Source organism: Pseudorasbora parva, chromosome 16 (assembly GCF_024679245.1).
Source record: "Pseudorasbora parva isolate DD20220531a chromosome 16, ASM2467924v1, whole genome shotgun sequence".
In the NCBI taxonomy this organism is placed as follows: Eukaryota; Metazoa; Chordata; class Actinopteri; order Cypriniformes; family Gobionidae; genus Pseudorasbora; species Pseudorasbora parva.
In genome coordinates this window covers 38768972-38784815 of record NC_090187.1, presented here as the reverse complement: position 1 = coordinate 38784815, position 15844 = coordinate 38768972, and the positions used below count along the sequence as shown (strand labels likewise).

Here is a 15844-nt window from a genome sequence, read left to right as displayed (position 1 = left end):
TTTTAGGTAGCCTACATTTATGTTCATAACAAGTTATTTAAGTGATTAACTTAAAAGTGGCAAGTGCATGCCAACATATTTAATTCAATTTCAAATGAAAATATTATCATAAGGCTATATGTTGTTACAAACCTGTATAGCCTTGTTACTTCCACATAACACAGGAAGATGTTCTACAGAATGACAGCCCTAGTCCCCTTTCACTTTTTTTTTTTTTAATTAAAAACTAACATACAATGCAAGTTAATATGAACTTGAGGCTGTTAGTCACTAACATTCTGTCCTTTTGTGTTCCAAGGAAAAAAGAAAGTCAGACGGGTTTTGAACAGCATGCGGGCGAATAGCCTAAATTAATTTTATTTTCGGTGAACTATGCCTTTAAGTGTAATGTTCGTCTCGACGTAAAGGAAAGGCGCATTTTACCAGTTATCCTCCGTTAAGTAATCAATAAACTTCTCATTGTCAACGTCGGCTCTACAGCACGGATTCCTGTAATATCAATACTTCAGCGGTAAAACGTGTACGCCAGCTGGACGAGGCACTTGATCAGTTAGCTTTATCTCAACCCCAGCGCTTCTTGTCGATGATTGGACGAATGTGTATTTTTGTTGGCATGCTCTGTCGTATTGTTGTTAGACCTTTAAACGCTTGGACGCCGTCCCGATGTCATCGCTCATTGGTCAGTCAGGCGGTGTAGAATGTCGTTTGACCCAATCAGAACACGAGAAGACTTCCTCGAGCTTGCAACAGGAGCTCGGTAATGAATTTTCTATTGGTAATCATATGTGACCTAGCAGAAGGAGTGAAAAGTAGAGATAAACACGTTGGTATAAGGGATATTTTGGATTCCCTATTAATCTGTTTGATTTTTTTTAGTAATGTTTGTGTCAGTAAATATACAGACAAGTTTACACACACACACACACACACTGTGTGTGTGTGTGTGTGTGTGTGTGTGTGTAAACTTGTCTATTTACTTTTTGTATACTTTTTTGTTTACTTTTATGATAAAATGTACCTTTACACATCTTACATTATACATGTATTTCAAATATAACCATTTCCCACCTCAATAGCAGCAAAAGTGTTTTGCAGCACAACAGGAACACAATAAGTACATAAGTCATTTTCCCTTTTTTCTTAATTTCATTGATGTGCGGTTTGTTAGGATAGGACACTATTTGGCTGAGATGCAACTCATTGAATATCTGGAATCTGAGGGTGCAAAAAAAATCGAAATATTGAGAAAATCACCTTTTAAGTTGTTCAAAATACCTTCATGGAACATGATCTTTACTTAATATCCTAATGATTTTTGGCATAAAAGAAAAATCAATAATTTTGACCCATACAATCAATGTATTGTTGGCTATTGCCACAAATATAACTGTGCGACTTATGACTGGTTTTGTGGTCCATAGTCTTACATAAGGTGTGTTTGTTTAATGTTATGGATACGATGAGGTAATAAATGATCAATAATGACAATTTATGGCCATATCTGTGGGTCTGGTCAGTATGAGGCTCATGGGTGACATTGGTTACACGTTTATCAATTACAAATTAGGTCAGAAGTGAAAAAAAAAAAACAATTACTTCATTGTAATAAAACCAAGGACATGGTCAAGTCAGGTCAGGTCATTAGATACCTCACTGTCCTCCTCTGACCTGTGCTCATTATGTGCTTATAAGCTTTCAGAATTAAAAAGACAAAGTTCAAGTTAGCTACAGCACCACCACCCCATTCAGTAATGTTTAGCCTCTAATCCGACCACAACAACAAACGCAGAACCAATAAGCCTGTATTTTTTAATAAGCAACTTGAGCTGTACGTCTGGAGTGTGACATGACGGCCTCTCCCTGTAACATCCATAATAGATAAACATGCTTGTTGACCAAAGCTCCAGCTGTACCTTGAAGATAATAAGTGCTATCTTTTGACCTTGCTTAATGGTTTCGAGCTATGCTGGGGGAAGCCTAATGTTTTTCTTCCATAATTTACGTCAGTGATGTGAATGAGTTTGTTTCATATACGTTAATGCTTCTCCTGGACATTGGACTGAGCTGAGTGTTAAAAGCTCAGAGCGGCTCGCAAGAGATGGTTATATAAAAGGCCTCTTTCTACACACTTTATGTGGTGTGCAAACACCACTGGCTAGATAATGTCCAGGACTGCTTGATTGTGTTTGATGCATCTTTAGAAAAAAAGACCAAATTAATTTTTGTAACTTACCTTCAGTCCTAATAATTAGTGCTCAACATTTGTTGGTTAAAACCTTTCCCCATGATGTTTGCCCTATCCCACCCCCCACTTTTCACTCAGCATCTTCGCACTCATCCACGCCTCGCACAATAACGTTTGATTGACTCGTGTAAGGTCTTTCAAGCCGAGATTTATTAATCGGACGCATTCCAGTGCAGATTAGCAAACCCGGCCTTGATCTTTAGGCTCGCACAAGCAGAACCATGACACTGCTGAGAGGCCAGTGACAGCCAGCCTTTCATTCTCTCAAAAGCAACCCCCCTCACTCGCAGTCTGCATGAATTAATACAGGAGAGAACTGTGCCTCTGTCGATGGGGGCAAGCAAGTAACGGGAGACTGTAATTACTGGGAAGGGAGGCTAATAGGTAGGCATGATATTTCACTGAAGTTAGTACCTAAACACAGCTTGTGGAAATGCCGGCATTGTGGGTGAACACTTGAAATGAAAACCCTCACACAGTTCAAAACGTGCATGACTTACTTTCTTCAGTAGAACAATTTTTTTTGTTGTATACAATGAAAATTTCGGGTCCAATTGGGTTGTTTTGGAACCCATTGGCTCATTGTAAGGACAACAAAAATGGTAATGCTTAAGTTTAGGATCCAATTTTCACTATTATCTAGTTGTGTATTATTAGCATGCATATTACTAGGGTTCTGGCTGCTTATTTATACTTGTTTATGAACCATATACTAATGCCTTATTCCATATAGTCCATATTCTACATCCCATAATCCTACCAAATGCTTATACCTAACTACATTATAGTGAGCTATGAATGAGCAGTAATTAGGAGTTTATTGAGGGAAAAGTTGTGGTTGATAGTTAATCGTGAGAATTGGACCCTTATCTAAAATATGACCAAAAAACTTGCAGAAGGCACAAAAAAAGTCAAGCTTTACTTCATATAACGTGGGTACAAAAGCATTTCCATTGGGGTTTTTTTTTCAAGCATCTTGGAATCTGTTCCAGCCTAGAAATTCAGGTGGAGATGATGCATTTCCACGATTTCTTTGTTTCTTTCTAAACCTTTGTATAATAAAAGTAATGCTAACCAACCACTTCTACCTTTTTTTCTTCTGTCCCCAGGGGTCCTTACCAAATCAACCGGCAATTTGCTTCAAGGGGAACCAGGGGGTAAGATGAATGTGTTTTTCCTCACCCCTCCTGATGTCTAAAAATTGCAATCCTTTAATTAGACCTGATTGTCGAGTCGTGCAGCAAAAAACTCACGGCACCCCTCAGCCGCCTGCATGCTCTCTCAATATTTCATGAGCTCCTGAACCATCGCCTGAAATGGAGAGGGAACTGTAGCTTGCAGTGACGCCACTCTCAGGGCCTGCCCGACTAGATTGGGAACGTTCATATAATTATAGCAGCACGCACGTTCTTAAGCGCAATTATGCCCCATAAATTAGGAGTGTCATCGCTTGGATGCGACTCCTTGGTTTCGCATCATTTGCGTGCCAGCCACTTTGGTTTATATGCGAGTATTGTTATTTACAGCTAGTGAAAATGCCATGTGGTTACACTGTATGGCCTAGGTGGATTTTTGGTAGGGGGTGCATTCCAGTGAAACGTCTGTAAAGAAAGATGCCTGTGTCTAACCGGATTAGCACATTCAGCCGTGGCACACCTCCTCATCAGCGCCTGCCAGCCACAACCGGGCCCATCGAAAACATACTCATCTGATCCCGAAACGGGACAGGAAAAGGACTCAACAAACGGCAGACTGTGTGACTCGATTGCGGTCGGAAGCCCGGGAGAGGTTACTCAACTACTCAACACCCCCGAGCTCCTCGCCAGGTTACTGGGTCAGACTGGTGACTGGAAAGGCTTTGTCAAGAGCTCTAGGAAGAAGTGGGGGTGTTGGTAAACCCAAGGGAGCCTCTTGTGTCTCTATGCCTGTTGTCTCAGTGCAGACATGAAAGACCTGCGACAAGGAGGGGGATAACCGGGGCCGCTCTGTCTCCTAAAGCATCGTTCGACCCCCACTAATTCCACAATTATAATATGCAAAATACTGTCACATGTAGTCAAGCAATATCTGATCTAATGAAGTTTCTTCCGCTTTAAAATTGGAGTAGCATAGTTGTGTCAAGTGTGTAAAACTGGAATCTGTTCTAATTGTCGAATTAGATTTAGTGATTATATCTTTAGCCCATTACATATTCAAATTGGCTGCACTGAATTTTTGCATTCATCCCCTCCTCCTCAGATAATGGGCTGCTGGGCATTAATGAGGTATTTGAACCGTGTGTGTGTGTGTGCGCGTGCACGTGTGTGCGCGTGCACGTGTGTGTGTGTGTGTGTGTGTGTGTGTGTGTGTGTGTGTGTGTGTGTGTGTGTGTGTGTGTGTGTGTGTGTGTGTGTGTGTGTGTGTGTGTGTGTTTGTATGTGTGTCAGGGTGACAAATTAAGCTATTACAGCTGGGGGTAGGGAGTGATGTTAAGTCCACAGGACTGAAACCGAGTTATCAGTCATTCTATTAGCCGTAACCTCGGGATGCTTTCACTTCAGTCAGGCTCGATATAATATTGAGTATCATGGTTTTACAATGGATAGATATCTTTGAACAGCAGTCGGGAGATAGATCTGTCTTAGGCTGTCCACATTCATTTGGATTCACTTGAAAGTGCATTTTGGCCTTCCGTCCACACTGAGATGCCATTTTCGCGCTTCAAAAACTGAGCTCTTCCTTGATGATTTTGAAAACTGCATTCTCTCATTGTAGTGTGGGCTGTGAAAACAGAGGTATTCGAAAACGATAGTTCAGTCATGTCATGTGATTCGTATTGTACCTGTAGATTGCTGTGGTTGCGGTCATTGTGGCACTGCTATTCATGTTCAAATTGTTGTGGGAAAGAAACGTTACTTTGTACAGTGTATATAAATTAGATTCTTGCAAAGATGAAAGAAAATTCACTCAGAGATGACATTCTGCAGAGATGACACAGAAAATTGCTCTCCTGTGGAGACAGGCCTGTGCAATATTGACAAAAAAGTACTATCACAATTTTTGGATCAATATTGCGCATTACTGTTTTAAAAACAGTATTGCTATACACTAGACTGGGTAAACCCTGCCTGATCTGCCGGCGATTTGATTTCACCCTGCAACTCAGTCTGGAAACCTGTACATGGATTTCTACTGCTTCTGTTACACTTTTGCGGGAACCAATCACAGACTGGCTTATCCACCTGACGCACTATTGGCGGGTTTAACACAATGACAGATTGTTGATCACAGCTCTTGTGGTCTGATTGGTTGAAGGACTATCCAATTGCGTTCAGAGTCATTTGAATTATGTCCATTGATCACGCCTCTTGTGCAGTAGAAAATACAGAGCAGACTCCCCAGACCAATGTTCTGTTTTAAATTGAGCTTGGTCTGGTGATAGCCAGACAACCAACCTATACACACTTCTTTATATGATTTTTTGGATGTTGCTGAGTGTCGCTGGTGGTGTGAACGGGGCTTTAGCCAGGTCATTTCCCTCCACCTGCAGGGGGGCTCCTCGATATCAGGGAATTCCCATAAACCTTGTCCTGGCTTTCCTCCAGACCTTTGACGGGCAGCGTGGAAAAGTCAGAAAGAGCCCTGCTGAGAATTGTCAGCTGCCATTTTCCACTACCTTGACAAAGCTTTGATAATGTGCGTTCATGTGGCAGTTAAGAAATAATTTAGCCATCATTGGGGTTTTACAGACGGAAGAGCTTTAATTTGCTCAATTCTCTCCATCTGTGGAGGAGGAGGATGATGATGCAACTGATGAGAAATAACACAAGAAACGATGTTTAGAGCAGTAAAACTCCTTTCATATTACAGGGAGTGATCCCCAAACCTGGAGGATTTATACAATCTGAATGCCTTTGATGGCTTCACTAGGGATGTTCATGTTCAGTTCAGATTCTCAAAGACTGGGATTTCACATCATGCAGTCACATGCAGTTTTCTTTTGTTAATTGGATTTTTGCTGCACAAAATTAATTATCCAGAGGCTACAATTATATATGTCTGTCTCAATAAACAGAAACAGTTCTCATGGAATGAACGGAGGGCAGTGTCCTAGAGTTTGACAGGCTATATCTGGACATTTTTATACGACTTTCCTCCAATTCTTATATTATACATGCGTTTTTATGATCTCATATTAATTGACAGACTAAACCATGGTGATAAGTGAGAGAGCATATTAAATTAGAGAGAATATTATTATGCAGAATTATGTAGAAGTTGCATTGCACAATTTTCATAATTCTTTTAAATGCCAGGAACAAATTTGGATGTCTGAGAATGATGGATGTCTGTGATGGAAAAAGCTTTTAAAAAATCAAGTTTAAAACACATTTGCCAGCAAGTTCTTAGAAATTTGATCTTTGCATTCATGTTGGTATCTCATATTTTTGGAAAAATGTTATGCCATTTTTAAAATGCAATGAAACTTTTACATGATTATGCTCTCTAATTTAATATGCTTTCTGTGTGTTTGTTTCTCGATTGGGATATTGTTCATCTAAAAATGTCAAGCAGTGTAACCCTCAAAAAAAGGTTACACTGATTTGTGTAACCCTTTAATTTGATTGGATGCAAATAAGATTGAGGCTGCCTTTTCAAAAGTCGTCATATTTGACATTTTAAAGCCTGAACTCTAGTTGGTGTGATATTTGTTTTATTTGGTATACCCCAATGACTTTTGATTTGGTAGACTTTTAATAAGATTTTTGTGCAATCTACAGACAGTTACACGTTTCTGACTTTCATGCTACACAAAGAAATTGATCATCATCAATTCATTCAGTAATGGAAAACATGTTCATCATAATGCATTGCAATTTTAAATGTATTTTTTGGAATAACGAGAAGTCAGTGATCCTTCTTTCCTAGAAACACCTGTTTATGATTTTGAGCAGACGATTTAACAGCAGCATGAATTTGTCTTCCTTAAAACCTTCCTTAAGTGTTTTCTGAGTTAGTGTGTGTGTGTGTGTGTGTGTGTGTGTGTGTGTGTGTGTGTGTGTGTGTGTGTGTCTGTGTGTTCTGTGGCATTAGTAGTGTTGGAAGGTGGGGGATAAAGTGATGTTCTCATGGTAAATGTGTGTGAAGGTTTCGCTTCCCCCACCCATCTGTCTTCTCGTCATCACTGTGATTGTCTCAACCTCTTTTCTCTCGCTGGGATGCACCAGTTCTCGCACCTCCGATGAGTGTGTGTGTGTGTACGTGAGATTGTGATGGAGTCTCGAGAGTGTCTATTAGTGTGCATTATCGTAATGTCTCTATATGCAATGTTGAGGTCCTCTATGGCTTACTAATTTGAGTTTGAGGGAGTGCAACTATTTGACAAAAATGTGTCTTGGGATCTGTGAATTTTGTATGTATGGTCAGTTCTATTTGTGACAGTGGGTGACTGAAAGTGTGTCTATTGGTTACTGTGTTTGTCTGAGCCAGGGCCTCTGTGTGTGTGTGCGTGTGTGCGAGCCTGGCTTTTTTCCTTCTTGAAAGCTAATTAGAATGACAATAAGAGGAATGATCGTAGAACGCAGAGAGTCTCTGGCAGCAGAGGATGTGTGGGGGGAGCGGTCCCACGTGTGAATGAAAGGGCACACGCCGATTCTTTCATCCAGATGTGACGGGCTTGGCGACGTGAACAGGGACCCGAGTGCCCGTCTTGTCTGGGGCCCAGTGTTTTGACTGGCAGAGCTGCTTGGTCTTGCCAGGCGATCTTTGACAAGGTCCTTGCAAGAGCAGGGAGGATCTTCTTTTTTTAATGTCAGAAGAAGTATTTTAAATAATAGTGTTAATAGTGAGCTTATGGTGCATTTAAATCAGAAAGATTGTATTTACGAGTTTGACGCACATGAATGTCACCAAGCCAAGGATTTTCTTGAAAGGGTTAGTTCACCCAGAAATGAAAATTCTGTCATTAATTACTCACTCTCATGTCGTTCCAAACCCGTAAGACTTTTTTTCATCTTCAGAACACAAATAAAAATATTTTTCATGAAATCTGAGCGCTTTGTCCTCCCATTGACAGTTACGCAACTACCACTTTGAGATCGTAAAACGAATCCATATGAGTTGACATTGTGTCTTCAGAAAATTTGGACTAAACCGCTTAATTCATATCGATTAGTTTTACAATCTCTTTATGAAATTTTTGAAGCGTCAAAGTGGTAGTTGCGTAGCTGTCAACAGAGGGACAGAAAGCTCTGACTTCATCAAAAAAATCTTCATTTGTGTTCCGAAGATGAACGAAAGTCTTACAGGTTTAAAACGACATGAAGGTAAGTAATTAATGACCGAATTTTCATTTTTGGATGAACTAACCCTTTAAGCCCTGAGTTGAGGGAAGAATTTCAGTGAGAAATGTGATGACAAACTAATTCTACATTTTTCTAAATAGCATCATTGTTAGTCACGGTAAAGTGTGTCCACAGCCACACTGCTGACATGTGTTGTAGCTTATCTACTTTGTGTGCACAAAATAGACTTTGACTCAGTCAAAACGCGTTATTGAAGAAGTGCTAATTAAACATCACTGGTTTGCGCAATGATTTCATAAGAGATCAAAAATTTCGTTTTGGCAGAACATTTTTGGTTGCTAAAATTTTGCTGCATCACTCTAACCTATAAAAAAAAGTTTTTTTCTACAGACCTCCATGTAGCAACATATTTGTTGAATTCATTCATTATCGAGCTGACCAGATAATTTATGAGGAACATAATCATAACTCAATGCTTTTTTTTTTAACATGTGCTAGTTGATTGAGAGACAGGCACAACGACCTGTGCTATTTGTCAGAAATATTGACCGTTAAATCTTTCTGTTGTCATAGGGATAAAAATAGTTTTAATAAAAGTAACCGTAGTTTCACATTCAGAATTAAATGTGTGTGGTACATTTAGTAAAAATGTTAAAAATTTGGCAACACATTGAGTGCTCAATATTTGTTTATTTTTATGCATACCAAGAATCTAAAGTAAAGCATTTTTGGTTTCAAAAGTATCTTTCCTGTGAAGATAAATTATGGAAAACATGTGGTGTGTATGTGAAACTCTTCCAAAAATTTTGTACTGTACATCTCACAGCTTTTAAATGGCTGAGCGAAGCCAAGAATCGCAAGGGGAAGATCACAGACACATTTCAGGCCTTTCATGCAGGGACACACACAGGGCACGCTCACAGTTCTGACGTGTCTGGACCGACTTCTGAAAGAGTGCGGCTCTGAGTATATCACCCATTAACCGGCCGCACCTCTCAAATGCTGTCTGTGTAGCATCTTTCTTTGAATCCATAATTCGCTCTTTATTTGATGCTTAAATCCTTGTATTATTGTCTTCTTGGGTTTAAATGTTCTTTTTTCTTTAAGCATGTCTGCGTCCTGTTGCCGTTGATGTGGATGGGATGTGTCAGTTTTCAGTCACATGAGTAGATCCATTGATTCCGTGCCTGCAGCAGGAGGCTTTGGCTCGGCCCAGCAGGATGCATTGCTTCTAATAGCTTATAGTAGTTTTTCATCACATGGGTTGTTTAAATCTTATTGGAAGCGCATGCATGGCCACGTCTAGCTGTCACGTGAATGCAGCAAGAAACGGAAGCCTCTTTCAGGTTTGTTTTTGTTCGTGTAGCTTGTCTGTCAGGGCCATCCGGCAGTCCATAGTGTAACTGCTCAGGAAATGAGCAACGGTCTTGTAAATAAACATTGGCTTAAAAACATTCTGCATTTCAGGAACAAGTTGTTATGACCAGTTTCTGTCCTGAAGCTCTGAATGAAGACCTTTTTATGACAAGCTTGAAAGAGAAGTACCGGTACAATAAATAAAAAAGAAGGTAATTGTGACCTACCATTTTAAAATGCCATTATATGCCATAATTGCCATTATATATATCAGTTTAATTTCAGAATTTTTTCTTTTAATTGCGCCTTAAACCTCACAATATCTAACAGCGGTATTAGCAACTACATATCTCACGATTGAAACTCTTGTGACTTAAACCTCCCAATTGTGTTCTCAAATTTCACAAATGGAACTTTTTTAGTTCTTTCAGTTTAATAAAATGCATGCACTAAATGTCATGATTATGATATACACCGATTAGGCATAACATTATGACCGACAGGTGAAGGGAATAACACTGATTATCTCTTCATCACGGCACCTGTTAGTGGGTGGGATATATTAGGCAGCAAGTGGAAAAAAAATCCTCAAAGTTGATGGAAGCAGGAAAAATGGGCAAGCGCAAGGATTTGAGCGAGTTTGACAAGGACCAAATTGTGATGGGTTGACGACTGGGTTAGAGCATCTCCAAAACTGCAGCTCTTGTGGGGTGTTCCTGGTCTGCAGTGCTCAGTATTTATCAAAAGTCCTCAAAGGAAGGAACAGTGGTTAACTGGTGACAGGTTCATGGGCGGCCAAGGCTCATTGACGCACGTGGTGAGTGAAGGCTGGCCCGTGTGGTCCAACCCAACAGACTCGCTACTGTAGCTCAAATTGTTAATGCTAATTGTGTCTGTTAATATTATATAATAGACCTGAGCTGAAATTAAAGGTGGGGTAAGTCTTATTTCAAAACCATTTTAGAAAAAGGACACAGGCCGAGTGAAATAACAAACTTGTAGCCAATCAGCAGGTAAGGGGCGTGTCTACTAATGATGGTGAGAAGAGCGCTCGCTCTCGCTCTGTGCACGTCATTATTCAAAACACACGAGTCACACATGACGGACATTAGCCGAGAACTAGCCTAATATATTCTGCTTGTGTGTCATGTTTGCTTGTTAGTCTATTTGCGATCGTATTTTGGCTCACTTCAGCGATGATAAAGACCCGTTCATTTCCACACCATATAGAGCGTCTAAATCTCCTCCCTGAGTGCTTCAAGCATCAGCTCACACAATGTCTCCGACAAGTAAGATACTATACTCCTAATATATGTTTGCTTACTCTTTTCATGATCTATTATAACCCTTATCCAGTCAAAATTGTAATATGTTGTTAGCTGGACTGCGTGCTTGTGTACTATCGAGTTGTTCATGAGAACGGTTTGTGTGTGTGTTTTTGTGATTGCTGTAACTCTAATCTTGTCATAATTGTAATATGTCGTTAGCTGGACTGTCGGCTCGTGTACTTTCTAGTTGTTCACAAGAGCGGTGTGTTTTTGTGATAGAAGGGATGACTTTTTCATTGAATATTCGACCTGGATTAGATACACAGAGATTCTGCCATAGCCGTTGATGCCTCTGGGTTACGTATGTGTGGGGCGGAGCTATCAAAATAGGGGCGAGACCCTTTTGGGGGTAGGGGCGTGTTTGTTTAGGTGATTTGAAATACCAACAATGGTTACCAGATAGCACTTACCCCACCTTTAACTAAAAATGAGCAGTTGTATTTTTATTAACTAACATTAACAAGGATTATTAAAATCTGTATTAAGTGTCTAGTTCATTTGTTAGTTAACACGTTAACAGACCTCATTTTTCTGTTAATGTGTTAACTAAAAAAAAAAGATATTTTTCTCAGTTACCAATTAATTTTTTACTCTGAGGCAGAACATTGCTTCTGAAGACCTGTGTTTGTTAAGATTTGAAGAAGTGACTTGTAATTTCATATTCGCTTTAATATTCAGTCTGTTACAGACCTTTTTATGCTAACCTAAATTGCTAATTGCTCTTTGAAAGTTTCTGATCTCCCTGCATTTTCCCATCAGTCCTCTAGCAAATACAAATACTACACATGCGGAGTGAAGACTGCCTTGAGCCTTTCAAAGCTGGCGTTGTGTATGAATTTTCAAAATGTGCCGACATTAACCAATCAAAGCGTAGAGAACTGTTCCACTATTGTAATCTCAGAGGCCAGCGAGGCTGTGGACGCCCCCATAGACCTGCCTCTACTTAATTTGCGCAGACTCGTCACTATAGTAACTGATAGGCGAGTGGAGGATGGCTTCTGGCTGCTCTGTGAATGGGGTGCATATGAAAGCAGTATGTGGGGTGCTCTCCTCCCCCATTATCAACACACACACACACACATACAAGGATGGTTATGGAGTCAGGTCGCCCAGTGCTTACCGAGCTTGACAGATTAGCCCTCAGGTGCTAGAGAGGGGAGAGACAGATTTTGCTTGGCATCCGAGGCAGTTCCTCAGGGGATGAGGCAGCCACCACAACCCCCTCCACCACCCCTCCTTCAGCTCCACAACTTCTCATCGCCAACCCCCCTTTATTCTTAAACCAACCCCCATGCATCAACAGACATCCACCCCCCTCTGGTTCCTCCCCATTTAAATGTAACGGACTTCAGCCTGGTATGGTGACAGAGTGATTTAATGTGAAAGACAGAAGCGAGTTCATGCACTGCATTCACAATACGTGACTTATGGGATATTAGTTTTTTATATCATAAATGGTGGGGTTGAGAATGTATTTGGAGAAGCGTGACAAGGTTTTCCAATGGGTAGAATGCATTGTTACTGTATCTTTCTCCCCTCTTAAATGCCACTTGTTAGCACTATTGTCATTTCATCTCTGGAGCCAAGAGTGAAGCTCTTCAATCTTTCATGTTTTAAATCTCTTAGCACATTTGAGACACTACGATAGATTCCACTGGTTCGAAATCTGGCCGACGGATTGTCAGGTGCACATACTGTCCCGAACAGTGAGAGAGCGGCAAGGAGAAAAAGAAGTGAAAGAGAAGGGCAAGGAAAGTTGCCATGTTTCACAAAGCATATTCATATTACATACCCGAGTTTGGCTTCGTAAGATTACTTTTATTCAGCAATAATGCATAAAATTGATCAAAGGAAAACCCAGTTCTTTTTCAATTCTATTCATCAAAGAAAAAATAAAATGTATCAGTTTACACAAAATTAAGCAGCACATCTGTTTTCAACATTGATAATAAGAAAAGCATATTAGAATGATTTCTGAAGGATCGTTTGACACTGAAGACTTGAGTAATGATGCTGAAACTGTAGCTTTTCATCACAGGAATAAATTAGATATTCATTTGTAATTTGTTTTTTTTATATGGTAAAGTAAACGCAGTCTTGAATGCTAGTGTATTTCAGCTCTTGCTCTTCTTTTTGCTGTTTTGTGCAAATCAGGGCAACTCCCTTCCTCAAAATAATCTGTTTACATTGGGCCTGCAAATCTTTGGGATGATACTCACTAGGTTTCTTTTGGATTAAAAGTGATAAAGCGTTAGTTCACCCAAAACTGAAAATTATCCCAAGCCATTTTAAGTGTATATGACTTTCTTCTTTCAGCCAAACACAATCAGAATTATTTTAAAAAATATCCTGACTTTTCCAAGTTTTATAATGGAAGTGAATGGTACCCTAGATTTTGAAGCCTCAAAAAAGAAAAATAAAGCCTTCTGAAGTGAAGCGATGAATTTTTGAAAGAAACGTATCGATATTTATAACTTTATAAAATATAATCACTGGTGGAAGAGTGACCTCTGACTTGACGCATGATGTATTGACGAATGCGGAAGTGCAGAAGATCTGCAGAAAACATCTACGTTCACGAACCAGAAGTCTAAAACAATAATTTTTAAAGAGAAACGTCGGAGGTGCTTGAGTTTGTTCTTCAGCCCAATTTATTTTGGACTGCGAGCGGCATCTACTCTCACCTACATCCTACATCATGCGTTGGGTCAAAGGTCACTCTTCCACCGGAACTCGACGGAAACCTATTCAACTCGATGGAGTATGGAGTACTTTTATAATGGATGGATGTGCTTTTTTTGGACTTTAAAGTCAATATTCACTCCCATTTTAAAGCTTCGAAGAGCCATAATATTTTTTTCGTATATAACTCCCGATTGTGTTTGGCTGAAAGAAGAAAGTCAGTAAATTATAGGAACAGTTTAAGTTTTGGGTGAATGCTTTAAATACTTACCCTAATGTGTCTAAGTACTTCAGACTGTACCAACAGTAACTTTTTAATTCTTTTAGTGTAAACTTCACTTCACACTGTCAGACGACGTGACAGTGGCTCTGAGTGGAACATTTGCTCAGTTCATAATTCACAGTTCCCATAATTCCTCCATATCGCCCCTTATGTAGCGGATTATCATTAGCGCTGTAATCTCAAGCTCTGTATTATCCACAGTCTGCTTCTCTCTCTCTTCTCGTCACTCACTCTCTGTTTTTTCTTTCTTTCACCCCTCTCACCCACCCCTCTTTTTGTTTTTTGTTTTTCTTCTTTCGGATGAGTGGCTCTGTCCGTTTCGGATCAGGGGGTCATGTAGTCCCGTTTGTCAGTCCTGGGCAGGGATGCCCCAAACCCCACCCTTCCCCCACCCCCTTGCAACAGGCCACACGTTCCTGCTGCTTATGAATAATATAGGCCAAACTCTGTGCCATCGCATGCGGCGGGAACAAAAGACGAGCGTCTCACAGGAGCCGTAGACGAGCACTCTGTGTGAAGAGAACAATGGTGATGATCGCGGTGAAGACTGACTGTAGAGTAGACAGAACCAGCGGAACTAATTTAACCAGGCCAAAGACAACTGAGCTTTAAAGTAGAAGGTCCTCATTACGTGACTGGTCAAAGTCAAAGAATCATAGCTAGCACTATAATTGCAGAGATAAAAGCTACATGATTTTGGACTGCTGGGAAGTTTCTTTCTGTTCTGACTGTAGAGATGGTTAAAGACACCATGAAATCAAAATAGACAACTCTTTTTTGTTTTTTTTACCGCATTCTGCAGGTATATAATATAAATAATTATACATCATTTAAAAAATATATATATATATGTCAGTATAACTCAATGTGTTTACGGGATTTCCACTGAAACAGAGAAGGGGGCTTATCGAACAGCTCCTCCCCTTTTTTTAAATAGCCAATTGCATTTAGTTAATATCAAATAATTTAGAGTTTCCTCCTAACCTCTAACCGTTTCTCCTCTTAATACTTGTCAGAATTCGATATATGTTCTGGTGTGAGCCGACTCAGCACAGAGCGGATCATATGTCCATCGTATCTTTTGACCAGAACAGACTCTGTGCGCTGCTGCGGTTCGCGTGACACTAAGGCTACGTTTACACGTGAGCGGCTATTTTCGTAAACAAACATTTCAACCTCTCCGGTTTCAAAAATAACATTTTGCACACGCCAGTTTTCAGAAAAGTATTCATTTAAACGTACCCATGTATATATGGCATCACGAGCATGCCAAACCTGTAGGTGGCGGTGTAACGAGAAGCTCAAGCCCACGTAAGCCAATCAGAATCCCGAATATAGCGGCGCCGCTGGTGGGGACTCCGACAGGTTCTTCGTGTTGGAGGGAGAAGCTGTTGCAAAATTGCTGCACTTATTCGTCTCTGCTTCTCGATATAATAGAGCAGCTGTATTTGCAAATGCAAACACACGGGTAAAGTTTGCACCAACATAAATGCGACTGCTACTCTGAACGCTCCCATGATCACAGGTAAACATAGATCGCACCTTTGACGTAGGTGCGAGCTCTGGTGCGTACTGTGACATTGGCTGCCTAAACACCCGTTTGTCTCCGTTTACATACAAACATGCAAACAAAGAGTTTCAAAATTTCCACTCTGGCCGAAATTCT

The 15844-nt window shown here is 40.2% G+C and overlaps 2 protein-coding genes across 2 annotated transcripts in view; one reads left to right on the top strand and one right to left on the bottom strand.

Moving 5' to 3' along the window:
• Nucleotides 1-15844, top strand: part of LOC137042968 (novel protein similar to elongation factor RNA polymerase II (ell)) — a 50168-nt gene that overhangs the window by 929 nt on the left and 33395 nt on the right. Inside the window, exon 2 of the mRNA XM_067418943.1 lies at nucleotides 3355-3402. Within this exon, the coding sequence (XP_067275044.1) occupies nucleotides 3355-3402 (48 nt within the window). The remainder of the gene's footprint in view (nucleotides 1-3354; nucleotides 3403-15844) is intronic.
• fkbp16 (FKBP prolyl isomerase 16) overlaps nucleotides 1-15844 on the bottom strand; it is a 108508-nt gene that overhangs the window by 65435 nt on the left and 27229 nt on the right. The window lies entirely within an intron of this gene.